Below are 16,300 nucleotides of genomic sequence, written 5' to 3' on the forward strand. Positions count from 1 at the left end.
CACCAGGCCCAGCAGAGATGGTTCTCATAGCCCAAGACTCCCAGCTAGTCTATGGTAAGCCCAGGGTAGCAGTCAAGAGTTGGAGTCTGGTGTCTGCTGGCCCTGCCAGAAGGCAGCATCAGTCGAGGACCCTCTGGAAGGCCCTGTGCTTCCCTGGGCCTGAGTGAGATAGCTGTTCTAAGATGTGTAGCTCTATGGTAGGCTTTCTGGGAAAGCTGACTTCTGCTCTGCTTCGATGCCTGGCTGGGCCCCACAGTGCTCAGATGAGTCCTACATGGGCACCCAGTTGCTTACTGAAAGTGCAGTAGATACTGGCAGCTGAGCAGCTTGAGCAGCATCTACTGTGCCCACAACTGCAGCCAAGCTCTCACACACCCAACCTCCTCTGACACCATAACAAACCTGTGTCTGACCTAGAGAAATGCTTGCAGGACATAAGCAATAGTTGGGAGACAGGAGAGGGCAGATGCAGGGTAGGATGTGTGCAGAAAGGGGACAGGAACAGGCCCCAGACCTGTAGTCATGAACCCTACTGTCGCTGCTCTCACGGCTACAAGAGGATGCTGGAATCTTGAAGTCACTGTGGTACAGGACAGGCGGTATGGCTGCATGGCTCAGGGTACCTGGCACAACCTCAAACCAGGGGACAGCCCAGCGTATACCCCACAACCCCTCCCATCCCTCATCAGCCAGAGGAAAGCCAGGTCCCAGAGCATAAGGCAGTGAATCTAGGACGTTAGGAACTGATTTTACAGCATACCCCTGCCCCCAATGGAACCAGAAGGTTCCTAGCATCTAGGAACCCACTCTTTCCCAAGATTGGCTGTAGGAGACAGGCTTCTTTGCCCTACCCCACTGGACAGGCTCAAAACCTTCCTCCCACAAGGTTTTCCAAAAAGTCTTTGAGCCCACTATGGTGACTGACAGAACCTGTGAACAGAGAGGAAAATGACTGGCCACTGTGGGGCCAGCACTGGCACAGTGGAGCCATAAGCCTCTAAGCTTTAACAAGAATGAGAGGACTGTAAGCGGTCAGCACCCACCTCTGCCCACACAGCCAGAGCACCCACGGGAGCCTCTATTAGAGGAGGGAAGAACTCAACAGGGGCTGTGGGCCTGAGTCTATACCTAAGTGTGCCCCACCCTACGTGGGCAGGTGCTGGCTTAAAGGACAATAACATTTCTTGGCTGTGAATTTGTCTGTAGCTGCAGAAACTAGTTACAGAAGTAGCCCAACGAGGAAGCAATAGGCACCATGAGGATCTTGTGACCGTGCAGAGGCCCAGCCACTGTGGCCAGAGCCCTGCCCCTTGCTACTCTGAAGCAACTGCCACTCTAGATGCCAGGAAGCCAGGATTGCTAGGAGCTGGCAGAGTGTCTGAGCTTCCTTGTCAGGGCTAGAGCTTTCACCCAGGAATCCATACTTAGACAGACACCCAGCAGGGCCCTGGCACCAGCAGTCTGAGTCCAGCCAGGAGAGATTACTGTGCCACTGAGGCTGAAGCCACTTCAATAAGAGTAAAGCAAGAGCGAGGCAGACAACACACCTGCCCCTCGGTAACACCCGGCCAAAAGGGCCCACTGTGGGCAAAGGTGGGGGACAGCGCGACACCTCACCTTTACACCTCGGACACGGAACTCGGCCAGGGCTCTGCTCATCTTGGTGGCAGCTGTGGGGTGGTCTTTGCCGTGTGCAATGACCTTGACGAGCAGAGAGTCATAGTGGGGCGATATGACAGCGCCCTGGAATGCAGAGGCGTTGTCCAGGCGGATCCCCATGCCCTCACCACTCCGGAAAACCTGTTGCCAGAGGGAAGCACAGGTCAGTGTTGGGATGGAAACTGGTCCCCGGAGCGCTGAGCTCAAGGGTACCCAGACAGCCCATCACTGACCAGTCAAGTTTCTTTCTACTTCTGCCAACAGACCCAGGCTCCAGCCTTTCTGAGTCCTATGCATTCACTCTTGTACTGCAGCAAGGAGGAGACAGGGGAGGAGTGCCCAGCCCTGCCAGGCTCCCAGACATGCTCAGCCCAGTTAGCAGCCCAGGTGGGAAGGGCCAGAACCTGACCTTTCACCACGTGCCTGGCGACCCTCCTTGGAGGCCCATCCTGTATCCGCCATTGTTCCAGAGAAGCACACACAGCAGCTCACTGCAGCAGAGAAGTCCCTGCCCAGATGGCACTGGGTCACACACACAAGTGCACAGGCCACAGGCTGCTAGCAAGGACAGGAGGTGGGCAGGCTGACCGAGGAAGGATTCCACTGCTTAGGTTTCCTTTTGGTTTTGAGACAGACCAGCTTTTTTGTAGCCCCGCCCAGCCTTATAATGTAGCCTAGGCTAGCCTTGAACTCATGATGAGCCTCCTGCCTCAACCTGGGTGCTGAGATGGCACCACCACACCCAGCTTGGTTTTTTTTGTTTGGTTGGTTTTTGTTTTTTGGTGCTGCTGCTGTTGGTGGTGGTGGTGGTAGTGTTTAATGTGGAGGGGAGGGTGGGAGAAAGAGCAGGGGGGTGGGAAAAAGACTTGGAGATGAAATATGCATCCGACCCATCCAGGGAGCGCGAGAGGCAAACAGAGGGGAAGCAGCAGATACAGATGGCCGCTAAGGGGTTTGCACACAGGTGAGTGCTCATGACAGGCATGGGGCAGGTGGGAGATCTGAAGTTCACAGAGAAAGTGAGGGAGAGAAGAGGCCAGAGGGACTGGACTGGGGACACTCTCAGCATCTACCCTTCTGCTGCTAAGGACATAAGCTGTGTTCAGTAAAGAACTTCATGCAATATTTAAGGGTGGACACTCAACTGTGTGCAGGAACTACCAGCTAAAAATACCCTGTGGTGACCATCTCGAAAGGCAGCCCCTGGCTGGGAAGGTGGAGGTGGAGAGGTGCAGTAGCCCAGCAGCGGGCAGCTGAACCCTGGTGTCAGCCAAGGGCAGGAGAGCCAGGGCTATAGGGCAGCACCAACCCAACGCTGCCTGACCCGGGAACTCAGAAATGAATGCAGGCGGTCAGCTATGGTGGCCCTTGGGCCCTCAAGGTCATCAGAACTGACCTAGCACCCCAACTCTGCCTCATACTTAACCATGCTACTTTTGGACATTTTTGCAATTCTGGCATCTGGTTTATGCTCATATTTGACATCCTTGTATCCTGGACACCAGTGCCAACCCTGACTGCCTCTAACTGCATCCTGAACTTCTATCCTGCATCCCCTGACCAGGAGACAGGGCTACTGACATGCAAGGTGAGTGACCAGGCTGGAGCCACAGACTGGGAATCGAAGGGACAGAGGCAGCTGAGCCCAAAGGCTCTAACCCTGACAGGGGGATCGGCAGAGCTAAGGTAAACTGCTCCTCTGTGCCACCCACTGAAGAGCTCCTTTGCTTTCCCCGAGGGACCTGCTGCTTCACTCACTCTCCCACAGAGACCACAACCCTCTTTTTCCCTACAAGGTCCTGCCTTGCCAGCTACCCCTCACCTCTGACAGAGGCTGGGTAGAGGATCAGCCATTCTGGGTTTGTCACAATGAGGCTTTGGGTTCCTAGGGCACCAGGACCAAAACATTACATGTGGGGGCTCACAACGATCCCCTACGCTGGTCTGTCCCTATGCCCAGGTGATCTGCTGACTTTTTGCTAGGTTTCTGTGGAATGTTCTTCCCTTACTCTAGGACAGAACTGGGTTCCCAAGTATTCTAAGCCAGCTGCAACTGGGCCCCTTGGTGATAACCTGGACACCATGAAGAGGCAGCGAAAGATCTCAGTCCAGGCTGGAGCGAGTGTCACACTTGAAATGTCACCTACCTCAATGCGGCCAGTGTCTGGCTGGAAGCTGCGTGCAGGGTCCTCGGTGGTGACCCGACACTGAATGGCACAGCCATTGATGCGGATGTTCTCCTGCCGCAGTCCCAGGTCAGGCAGGCTCCGGCCTTCGGACACATGGATCTGAGCATGGACCAGGTCCACACTGCCAATGAGGAGGACACCAGGGAAGGAGGAAAATGAGGTGAGGCATGGAGGCAGGGGTCTGCGATTCACAGGGCCAGAGCTGCTGCACCCTTCTCAGCAGCACTGGGCTCTACCTGATGGTTCTACAGTTTACACTGCGAGTCCAGAAGACAAGCCTACCTGCCCTTCACCCTCCTGATAGCTACTTCCCAAAGTCTGTCCTCTGTTTGCCCTGTCCTAAGGTCTGCTAATTCCTGACTCCCTGTGACACCAAAATTGGAAGTATAGGCAGAGGTTACTGTCACAGGGTTGGAACACTCACTCTTGGAGAATGGGGGCTACACTGTGTGTGCAGGCAGACTGCAAAATAGGAATCACAAGGCCAGATATGTCAGTATGTGTCTGTAATCTCAGTATTGATAGGTACAGGCAGGAAGATTAGGAGTCCAAGGTCACCCTTGGCTATTTAACAAGCTTGAGGCCAGTGTGGGCCCCATGAGACCCTATCTAAAAAACAACAAACAAACAAACAAACCAGAACCAAAAGGCAAACAAATGAAGACAGGGAAATGTATTAGATGGAAGCCTGCAAGGGTAGACCTCGGGCACATGTAGAGCAGAAGGCGCTCCCTGTTTGCATGGTTATATAAGAATACCCTGAGCCACTTTGCCCCTTCTTAGAATTGGGAACAAAACACCCATGGAAGGAGTTACAGAGACAAAGTTTGGAGCTGAGACAAAAGGATGGACCATCTAGAGACTCCCATATCCAGGGATCCATCCCATAATCAGCCTCCAAACGCTGACACCATTGCATACACTAGCAAGATTTTGCTGAGAGGACCCAGATATAGCTGTCTCTTGTGAGACTATGCCGGGGCCTAGCAAACACAGGAGTGGATGCTCACAGTCAGCTATTGGATGGATCACAGGGCCCCCAATGGAGGAGCTAGAGAAAGTACCCAAGGAGCTAAAGGGATCTGCAACCCTATAGTTGGAACAACATGATGAACTAACCAGTACCCCAGAGCTCGTGTCTCTAGCTGCATATGTATCAGAAGATGGCCTAGTCGGCCATCACTGGGAAGAGAGGCCCATTGGTCTTGCAAACTTTATATGCCTCAGTACAGGGGAACGCCAGGGCCAAGAAGTGGGGGGGAGGGCAGTGGAGGGGAGGGTATGGGGGGACTTTTGGGATAGCATTGGAAATGTAAATGAAGAAAATACCTAATTAAAAATATAGAGAACTTTAAAAAAAAAAAACGAATAAAAGAATAAAAGACTACCCCGAGCTATGGCCACTCTTAAAGATGGTGCTAAATCCAGGTAAAGAGCCGTCAGCACAGGCGCTCCAGGTCTAAGGAATTGTCTCTAAGGTTCGTGACTAGTACTGTACTGGCAGACTGTCCTCAGTACTCAGTGTCAACTTTAAAGCACAGTGGTAATAATGGCCACCATGGCACTCTCAACAGGTCACTGACCCTGCTTGCTTGGTGGATCTCCACGGTAGTACTCCCCGTCAGAGGAGCTGAGGGTCAGACAGGCCACAGCTAACCAACCCTGCACATGGCTTAAGGTGTGGGGACCCTGATACCGAGCAAGCTAATCTTGGTGAAGCAGCACCAGGGAATTGACTAGAGAACAAGGCTGGAGCATCATTGTGACCCCGGCTCTGACTCTAGGGAGTCAGGCATCTGTGGGCAAAGACAGCGCGTGGGAGGCAGCATCATTAGTCTTGAGTTCGGCCAAGGAGAAAAGATCAGGAATGTTCCATGGAAAGGTGGACTGGTCTGATGCCCAAGATTAATATTTACATGGCTCAAAATATGTATCTTGAAATAATGAAAACAATTTTCACAGTTTATAAAATAAGTAGATTTTCTTTTTAAGTCCATACCCAAAGCTTGTAGGAAAATACACTGGTACAAATCTTATAGGAAGCTGCAGCTTACATTTGGACAGATGTTTATAGACATACCCTGAACCACAAAAGGCAGAGCAGTGCACTGTCCAACAGAAAACAAGGTAGCTGAATTATTACAGTGCAGATAGTAAAACAGTCTACTGCTATTAAAAGTACTCACGAAGAATAATGTCTGGGGGATGCCTTCAACAAATAGCAAATTTTGTTTTGTTTTGTTTTGTTTTGAGATAGGGTCTCTGGCTGTCCTGGAGATCACTATGCAGATAAGGCTAGCCAGATGTGTCTGTCTCTGCTGGGATTAAAGGTGTGAGCCACCATGTCTGAGCAAATAGCAAGTTTTTAAACAAACACAAACATTCTAGAGGCTGCGAGATGGCTCAGCAGCTAAGAGTGCGGCAGCTGCTGAGGACCTGGGTGTGGCTCCCAGCATCTACATGGTGGCTCGCAAGCCTCTGCAATCCTAGTTCTGGGGGATCAGATATCCTCCTCTGGCCTCTGTGGGCAAGCATATGTATAAAAATAAAATATATAAATCTTTTTTAAAAGCCTATCTAAGGGGCTGGAGAGAGGAGTCGGCAGTTAAGAGCCCTGGCTGCTCTTCCAGAGGATCTGAGTTCAATTCCCAGCTCGCACACAGCACTCACAACCACCTCTACTGCCCTCCTGAGAGACCTGTGCTTTCTCCTGGTCTCCACGGGCACTGTGTGTACACAGTGCACGGACACGCCGCGGCAAACATTCATACACGAAATAAAAACAAATCTCAAAGTTGGTTTTAAGTCTATCTAAAACATCAATAGCATCTCTACAAGCCTTGGATCCATCTGAAAAATGGGGTGATGGGTCCCTTCTTCACAAGTACAGCCCCGAAAACTCCATGGAGTGCCTGTACCCTGGAATCCTCTTTATTAGGGGCGGGAAAGCTCTGAGTTGTTTTTATTTTGTGTAATTTTTTTATATTAACCATATAAAACCCTCATAAGATTTTTTTTTTTAAGTGAAGTCCCTAGGTCCACTAAAGTAAAGGCAAGTGAGCCTTGGCTGCTGCCTCCAGGAGCCCCTTTCCCACCCTGCCCTGAGCTCACTCTGTGATCTCCTCGGTGACCGTGTGCTCCACCTGCAGGCGGGAATTGACCTCGATGAAGTAGTGCTTGCCGTGCTTGTCCACCAGGAACTCCACAGTGCCTGCGTTCTCATAGCCTACCTGCAGGGGTGGCCGGTAAGCAGAGGTTCCCAGAGTCAGGGCTGTGCCACCCGAGCCTGCCCACCACAAAGGTTCTGGAACAGAACAGCTTGTGGCAATCCAGCCACCTACCCTCAGCTCCCCCGCAGTGGCCGCAACCCAGAATATACCTCCACCCCTACACTCTACAGTCTCAAAGATCCCAGGAAGCTACTAAGGCCAGGCTACACCCAGCAAGTCTAGGTGAAGACATCCTGGAACCACCTCCACTGTTGCTTTCCCAGCAGCCTCTTTGGCTTGTGTCCAAATCCCTTCCAGCCTCTCAGACCCGCAGTTCTGGGTTCCCAGCCCAGGTCTCACTGCAGAAGCGTTTCCAGGAAGTTTCCTCTTGAGCTACTCTGCCTCATCCTCATTCTGGCCACCACCTCAAGCGATGTCACTTGAGGACGAGCAACGGTGACACTGACATGGACTACAGCCCTGCTTTCATTCCACTTCTAGTCCTTCCAGAGCAACATGACACCTCCCTGGGCTCTGAGCTCTTATGATTGGTCACAGAGCAAGGCCCAAGGTGAGGCTGCTCCTCCGAGGCAACCCTAGCTCCACCAGACCTCACAGAGCCTCTGCTCACATTGCTGAGCCTTGTCTCAGAGCCACTCTGTCCCCATTCTCCATAGCCTCTTCTGAGCCCTGGCTGCCTGCACTGAAGGCCATGGGGGCTCACGCCTGGGACAGTGTGACATACCTGGGGGTAAGAAGTCTAAGGGAGGTGGGTATAGGAGACACCCTGCTGCCATGGTGAGGGCTTCTAGGCCAGTCAGGAGCAAGTCATTGCTTATAGACACAGCTCCCACCTCTACTCCCCAGGATCTACTCCACCAGCTGAGCAGAGATGGCAGAGACACCGTGATAAGGAAATAGATTGTGCTGCAGCCGAGGTTAGAAGCCAGTGAGGAGGACACACCTTAACTCTGCCAGCATATGAGGACTCTCACTTCCTTTACAGAGATCGGGCGAGCTGGTGCCACAAAAGTCAGCTTATATAGCAAGAGAAGAAAAATGGCGAGGACACCTTTCTCTTGACCAAGCATCTCTACAACCAGTGAGCGTCAAATCTGCTCTCACTTCTTCCAGCCTCAAGAAGATCTTCCCGCCCCCGCCCCCGCCCCCACCCCCCCAGGGCCTACCCTTTCTTTCAACGGGCTGTCTACAGGGAGTTTCCAAACCCCCAAGCCGTGAAAGACAGTAAGAAAGCTTGCAAAAATGGGCTCATGTCCCTGGGAACATTGTCCTCACCTGCTTGGCAAGTTTGACAGAGTCACTGGTGAGGCGTGAGCGAAGTTGGGGATCCAGGTGGGTAGCAGGGGCGATCTCTACCACCTTCTGGTGCCGCCGCTGGATGGAGCAGTCTCGCTCATACAAGTGTAGGATGTTCCCATATTGGTCCCCTGGGCATACAAGAAACTGGATTCAGCTTTTCCTAGAATCCAAGTGACTCCTATATACCCTCTGACCCCTTGGACACTGTGGCTACTTGGCCACCTGACTTCTGCTCTGTTCCAAGTCCCCTGGAAAGGCTGTCCCAAAGGTGGCTACTGTAAACCGGGGAGATATGGGCTTCTCCTGTTTCACACAGCTCCCCACTCACCTAGGATCTGCACCTCAATGTGCCTTGGCTTCTCAATAAACTTCTCCACAAACAATGCTCCATTCCCAAAGGCTGCCAAGGCCTCAGAGTAGGCCCGGGTATAATTCTCTTCCAACTCCTAGGAGTACAGACAAGGCTGGGCAGACATGGGGCCAGCTCTGAGCCCTCTGCTGACACCTCTGTACACTTCCCAGAGACCAGCACAGGGGCTGCCAGCCCAGCACCAAGACCTTGGCGTACATGCTGCCCTGCTTACCTCATAGCTATGCACGACCCGCATGCCGCGGCCCCCACCTCCGTAGGCGGCCTTGAAAATAATAGGGAAGCCATAGGTGTTGGAGAACTCGTGCGCCTCGTGCAGGGAGCTGATGGGGGAGTCAGTGCCGGGGACTACTGGAACGCCTGTCGGGAGAGGACAGGGGATCTCTGTAACAGGCAGAATCCTCACGCCATCTTGTCACAGGCCCCTCCTGCCAGCCCCTAGGAGGGCCTGTATTTCACCTGCAGCGATGGCAATGGCCCGGGCTTCCACCTTGTCTCCCATCTTGCGGACCACCTCTGGGCTTGGACCAATGAACCGGACTCCAGCATCTTGGCAGGCCTGGGCAAAGTCTGCTCGCTCTGAGAGGAACCCATAGCCAGGATGCACAGCATCTACACCATTTTCCTGCAAAGGGCAGGAGAAATGCTTGGATGCCTTCCTCTTTCTCCTTTTCCTTGCTGGGATCTACTCTCATCCCCCATGTTCACATATTCTGCTGGTGGGTGTGGATGTACGGTGCAGCACAAGATCCTACCCAGCCTCAGGAAACTCTGGCATCTCCTAGGCCAAGATGACTCTACCTTGGCCACCTTGATGATGTCTGGAATGTGCAGGTAGGCCTGCACAGGTGCCAGGCCGCGGCCAATAAGGTAGGCTTCATCAGCTTTCTGCCTGTGCATCTGCCCTGTGTCCTGCTCCGAGTAGACAGCCACTGTGCGGATACCCAGCTCTGTGCAGGCACGAAACACTCGGATGGCAATCTCACCTAAGACAGACAGGGTGAACAGTTAGACTCCTGGGTCCTGAGAGAAACACAAAGGAGACCGGCCAGGCAGGCTGAGGAGAGGAGGCCAGGCTAGGCTGGCCCAAGGATCTGAACCCTGGTAGTACTTACCTCTGTTGGCCACCATTACTTTCTTGATAGGCTTATACTCCAGACGCCGGACATTTGGGGAGGCAACAGGGGCCGAGGAGGATCGGCGGACACCCAGGAGCCTCAGGCCCCCTCGAACTGTTTGGAACTTCAGCATCTGAGGAGGGGCAATGAGAGTCTAGGTTAGAGCAGGCTACTGAGCACCGCACATCTGGAAAGAGAGAGGAGAGAGAGAGGGGCCTAACCCACAGACGGCTACGAAGCAGACAGCCGCATCTCCGGTTCCATCTGTGGTGGAGCTGTGGAGAGCAAGCAAATCTAACCCAGTGAAGCTCAGCTCAACATCCTCGTAACAGCACAGTGTTACAAAGCGGTCCTGTGCAGGCATGCTGTGCATCTTGATGCTGTGCACTCAGGCTCACTACCCGCATTCTCTAAAATAGACTTCTTTCATGTGTTGATCCTGTCAACCTGCTCTCTCAGGAGATAGCTTTGGCTCTCAGTTAAAGTACAGCGCTTTTTCAAACAGAGGCCGGAACCTTCCTTCTACTGAGGAATATTAAGCAAAATATTCTGATGACACAGCCAGAAAGGGCAGCTGAAGAGGCTGATCCAGAGACATAGGTATGCTTTGGAATTCCACTGACAGGAGGTCCTAAAATGGTTAAGGTGGTGAGATGGGGCTAAAGGAGAAGCACAGAAGGGTGCTGTTCTAAGCTGATGGTAGGATCGGGAGTTATATTTAATAGTGACAAAGCTTCCGTCTACACCGTGAGAAGGACTTTGTAGGCGATGGTGGAATTGCTGTGAATGGACTTAATGCCACTGAACTGTGCACTCTGGCTGAGGTGAGAAATCTGCCATGGCGTACTATACTGCAACTTAATTTTTTAAATCATCTGAAAACACCTTACATACCACAAAGCAGGATTCATAGCTAACTACTCACTTTATAAACTAAAGATGCAGCACTGTGTGGAGGTTCACAACTGTAATTCCAGCTATTCAGGAAGCTGAGGCAGGAGAATTGCTGAAGTTGGGGCTATTCTTGGCTACACAGTGAGTTTCAGGACAGCTTGAATTATAGTGTGACTTCTACCCCCACTCCCTCAAAAAAAATCTATAGAGATGGGGAGAAGGGAGAAAAGGATGAGGTACAGAAGACAGAGGAGAGATCCAGGAAAGAAGGAAAGGACAAAACAGGGCTCACATCTCACTGGGCCTCTCCACCCACACACCTTTATCTAACAGTGATTTGGTTCTTAGTAAAAGGTAGAAATGGTTGACTCAGCCACTTGCTTTTAAACATAAAAACAAACTCAATAAATAAAACAAACATTGCAAAAACCTTGATGTCACAGGGACAACCATGGATAGATAGAGAGGAGGGGACAATGAGCGGGAAAAGAAGGCATAAACAAGTCAGTCCTACAAAGAAGAAGAGGGCCCACGCCACCCCGAGGCACAGTTTGTGGCCGTAAGTCCATAAAGGGCCTGATCTGTGCGGCCCAGCCAGCAGAGAGGGAAAAGGAAAGGTGTAAGCTCACTTCTGACCACACAGTGATGACCAGGTGCTTCAAAGGTCATGCTTTGTGAATGTCCTGGGGAAAGACGGTTACTGCAACTGGACATCAGAGATGATTCTTTGAAGAGGGGACATAGGAGATGGAACCTAAACAAGGAGAAAGAGGTGGCCCATCCAGATGCATGAGAACAGTAATTGCCAAGGCCCTGAGGGAACAAGCTTGGGATAATGACGGAACTGGACAGGTAGGAGATGGAAGGAGTCCTCTGTGAGGCAATGTTGGAAACATGGACAGACCAGCTGGTCACTGCCTCCTTCAGGCCATGAGCAGGTCTAAAGGGCTATTGGAAAGGCCCTATCAGACCATCTCAGACTAGGACAGAGGCCATGGGATCAAGCTGGTATCAGAGAAGATGTAGGATAACCTCAGACAACATTCACTCTGAGATCCATTGAGTTGAGGGCTGATGGGCCAACACGACAAGACGATAGAGAGAAAAGCAGGGTCAGGAGTGAAGGAAGCTCATGGACAAGAGGAGGGCAAGGGGAAAAACCTGGCATTATGATGACAGAGAATGTATAAATCCTGTAGATTAGAAAAGGCCCAGGCCTGTATTTTTTGGCTTAACTAGGAGGAAGAGCCAACAAAGAGCCAGCTACCTAAGAGCAAAGAGAAAAGCCAGGAACACAGTGTGCTGAGCCAGGGTTCACGTCTTGCTAAGCTCGAGGCTTCAAAAGTGTGTGTGGAGGAGTCCCCGTGCTGGACTCCAGGCTCCAGCTTTTCTAAAATAGCCATGTCTTGACCTTAGGATAGTGCTATAAACCCTAGAGCAGCTATGGCTTTTTTTCCCCTTAAGTTTCATGGAGCCCAGGCTGGTCTCAAACTGCATAGGAGTTCAAGATGACCTCGAGCTCCTGAACCTTGGGAGCCCCCACTTCCCAAGCTACAGGAATGCACAAGCACAGTTGGCTACAGCCATGATTCTTGTTGTGTGTTTAGTTTGTTTTTGCCTGTCTGCCTCTGGAGTAGTGGTATTAAAGGTGTCTGCCACCACTGACCAGTGGGATGAAGTTTTTTATGTATGTCCCATAATAAAAGTTTAACTTAGAAATTGCAAACAGTAAGAGATTAACAGGAATTAATAATCAAATAGAACTATAACAAATGCCATGACAGAGCCATGTGAATGTGATCTCAGGTCTTGCCTGGGGATTGTAGCAACTCAGCGTATTTTCTGCTCCTTAGTCACTCAAGAACTTTCACCTTTTTCACTTAAAGAAAGCAGATAGCTTCCCCTGACAAATCTTAGCAGCCAGCCTCACTTCCCTTCTGCTTTGGGGCCACTGAAGTAAAATACTGGTCACCTAGATACAAGTTCCACAGCAGTCAATGAAGACTGAGACACTACTAACCAACTAGCAAGCAGGTAACAAATACAGCATAGAGACTCTGAACAAAAGTCTAATTCTTTTTTTTTTTTTTTTTTGGTTTTCTGAGACAGGGTTTCTCTGTGAAGCCCTGGCTGTCCTGGAACTCACTTTGTAGACCAGGCTGGCCTCAAACTCAGAAATCCGCCTGCCGCTGCCTCCTGAGTGCTGGGATTAAAAGCATGCGCCACCACGCCCTGTTCAAAAATGTAATTCTTGATTTGGGTGGGAGGAAGTGGGAGACTGAAAGACCCAGAACAGCATACCACCTAAAACTTAAAAGACTTATTTCTAGAATTTTCCCTTCATTACTTTTGCACCATAAAATGCCAAGGGAGACTGAACTGAAGAAATAGGAATTGGTGGACCCTAATGTTAACACATTGTGGACAAACTGTGCCAGCATGTCACTGACTAGGAGTTGGCATCATTGGTACCTCCTGAAGTGATCCACTTCAGGAGTATGGAAGCCACAGTCCTTCAGGGCCCTGCCTCAGATATACAACCCACGTTTAACTAAAGCCTAATTTCCATTTTTTATCCAATGGGAGACACATACACAATTTTTATTCCTTCAAATATGTAAAATTAATGTTTCAAAATTAATGCTTCAAATATGTGAAAGATGCTAAGCATTGTGGTACAAGCCTTTAATCCCAGCACTCAGGAGGCAGAGGCAGGTGAATCTGTGAGTTTGAAGCCAGCCTGATCTACACATAGAGTTCCAGGACAAGCAGGACTATGTGAGAGACTCTGTCTCAATGAACAACAACAAAAGCCCAACTATGTAAAAGTTCATATGAGACATGAACTGGAGAATCAGTTCAAATGAAAGGAAACAAAAAGACAGCTAAATGCACATAGGCGCTGATTGGACCCTGGACTTCTGTTGTCAGCAAGGACACAAGGACACAAAGGGACTGCAGATAAAGTTTAAACAAGCCTGTAAGTTACACAGTGTGTGCTGATGTCCGCTCCTGATCTTGCTGCTGCTCAGTGGTAAGGAGAAGCTCTGACAGCGACACAAAGCCCAACACAAGAGGTCTTCCCTGCAAACATCTACACACACTGCAGACAGAGCACGGTGCTACCTGGTGGCGCTACACACAGCAGCTTCATAAAAGATAATGTCTCCAGAGCCGGGCGTGGTGGCGCACGCCTTTAATCCCAGCACTCGGGAGGCAGAGGCAGGCGGATTTCTGAGTTCGAGGCCAGCCTGGTCTACAAAGTGAGTTCCAGGACAGCCAGGGCTATACAGAGAAACCCTGTCTCGAAAAACAAAAAAAAAAAAAAAAAAAAAAAAAAAAAGATAATGTCTCCAACTGAGAAGACACACAGGTCCCACTCCCAAGTCCTGTCCAGTTACCCTGCAAGCCCTGTTCAGATCTATCCAGAGCCTTCAAGCCAGGCCCACTAATGCACTGAATGGTCTCAGCACCATCAAGAGTTCAAGGCCAGTCGAGGCTATCTTTTGAGACTAAGTCTTGTTATAATATAGCTCAGGCTCACTTGAATTTACTGTGTAATCCCCCTCGATCAACTCCCAAAGGCTGAAATTAAAGTGTGTACCACCACACCTAGCTTTAAAACAAAACAAAAGCTTCTACAATACAAAAAGTACATTGAAGCTGGGAGGGAAGTGTGGGGGGATAGAGTGGATATGATCAAGATAAGTTATATATAGTCAAAAATTAAAGTTACAGTTCCTTTTACAATAAATGTAGGCCTCCTGTTCCTTGCTGGGTCAGTTCTACTCCAGGAATCCAGAATTCCATATTATGAAACAGAGACTGAGATGTGTATGTGAGGTGTTCAAACACCTCCATTTACAACACCAAACAGCAGAAGGGATTTAAAGTCTGACTGGAAGGTCCTGGGTAGACATTACAAATCCACAAATGAGGGGTTTGCATGGGTGTTTACAATATGGAAGGTGTTTTGTGATACAATGTGAAGCTAAGAAAATGAGATAAACTATATATACCATCTCATAAAGTTTTTTTCTGGAACAAGGCTGACAACTGGTGAGATCATGCCAGTGAAGCACCTCATTGCCATAGATTGGTGAAGTATGTTTCTTTCCTCCTTTATGCATCTATATATTTCCATATACAGAAGTCTGTATGTTTTATCCAATGGGAACACTTTATTTTCTAAGATAAGAACTTTACTTATTTTTTATTGCTGTATTAGAAATAAGAAGCTGTAAAAAACATGGAACAAAGCAAAGCAACACAGCCACCACTAACGGTTAAAGTGGCACCCCTATGTGTGGGTGTGGGCGAGGCACAAGGACTCCAAACACAGTGGTCATCAGTGGCCAGATCACAGTCAGCATCTGCCATCTGGAACTTATGCATCAGTGACTGGGTCCTGATTACCACGTAACCATCAGTACCGGTGAGAAGCCATCAGCAATTGGCTTAAGTCTCTATAGACACACAGTTTATAAACGTAAGCCTAAAGCCCAGACCATCAGGCCCTGTTGAAGGAGATCCCCACTTCACCATCCTCTAACACTCTCTCCTTCTGTTTAGTTTTCTTTGACTGGGAAGTATTTTTTTTCTTCATTATTAGTTTTCTTCAATTTTAATTTGTCAAAATTCTCCACTTCAGACAAGTCTGGTTTATCATTCACTCATATTGACTGCCTGCTCCAAGATATGTTCCAGGACAACAGGTTAGACTGCTGCTGGCTCAGGACCAGGCTGAGGGCACATTTAGAAAAGAAAATGAGCTGTCGAGATAACTCAGCTGGTAAAAGTGCTTGTTGCCAAATTTGATGACCTGAGTTTAATCCCAGAACCCACATGGTGGGAGGAAAGAACCTCAACAAACACAATGTGGTACTCATGTCCACTGCTCACCAAAAATAAATAAATGTAAAATACACTTGTAATACCAGTTCTTGGTAGGCTGAGGCAGGAGATCAATCTTAAGTGCAAGGCTGAACTACATAGAAGATTGTTTCTTGATAATCACTCGCCACCACTTGAGCACTTGACTCTCATCCTTTGAGTAAACGGGAGTTTGCTGCCCTGCCCCTCTCTCATCACACAGGCTCCCCATTCCCCTCTCGAGATAAGGAGTCTTCCTTGGACTGGCATCAGGTGAGTTCCTGGAAGGCTAACCCCAGAGTGTGTGTGTGTGTGTGTGTGAGAGAGAGAGAGAGAGAGAGAGAGACTTGATGTGATTCCCCATAAATGATCTTGGTGGCCCAGTGACTCCTTGGCAATCCCAATCCACAAAGAACCTGGGGCCAAGAACACTGTGAAGAGAAAGAAGCCCCTCTCAGCCCTCATATCCCTGAAAAGAACAGCAAAAGCAGGCCTGAAGGTAAGACCTGAGAGACCGGCTACTGGAGAGCAGGAGCCAGGGCTGGCAGCAAACCTGCACAAAATTACAGGCAGAAAATGGCAAGGCCCTTTTGGATGGAGTCAGAGCAGAGGCAAGTGGGAGCAGCCACCACCACTAGAGCTGGTGGAGCCAGGAGGCCCAGTGTTAGC

The 16,300-nt window shown here is 50.0% G+C and overlaps 1 protein-coding gene across 5 annotated transcripts in view; it reads right to left on the minus strand.

The window, feature by feature from the left end:
- The window catches only part of Pc (pyruvate carboxylase), a 108,858-nt gene that overhangs the window by 9,979 nt on the left and 82,579 nt on the right, over nucleotides 1–16,300 (minus strand). For all 5 annotated transcript variants that reach the window (XM_021151256.2, XM_085834189.1, XM_021151255.3 and 2 more), the window contains 9 exons: nucleotides 9,863–9,998; nucleotides 9,549–9,733; nucleotides 9,207–9,372; nucleotides 8,962–9,107; nucleotides 8,706–8,823; nucleotides 8,354–8,505; nucleotides 6,960–7,078; nucleotides 3,807–3,969; nucleotides 1,618–1,800 (listed from right to left, as the gene is read on the minus strand). In XM_021151256.2, coding sequence (XP_021006915.1) covers nucleotides 1,618–1,800; nucleotides 3,807–3,969; nucleotides 6,960–7,078; nucleotides 8,354–8,505; nucleotides 8,706–8,823; nucleotides 8,962–9,107; nucleotides 9,207–9,372; nucleotides 9,549–9,733; nucleotides 9,863–9,998 — 1,368 coding nt within the window. The remainder of the gene's footprint in view (nucleotides 1–1,617; nucleotides 1,801–3,806; nucleotides 3,970–6,959; nucleotides 7,079–8,353; nucleotides 8,506–8,705; nucleotides 8,824–8,961; nucleotides 9,108–9,206; nucleotides 9,373–9,548; nucleotides 9,734–9,862; nucleotides 9,999–16,300) is intronic.

The sequence above is a fragment of the Mus caroli genome, unplaced genomic scaffold, assembly GCF_978045245.1.
Source record: "Mus caroli unplaced genomic scaffold, Mus_caroli_1 scaffold_20, whole genome shotgun sequence".
Lineage (NCBI taxonomy): Eukaryota > Metazoa > Chordata > Mammalia > Rodentia > Muridae > Mus > Mus caroli.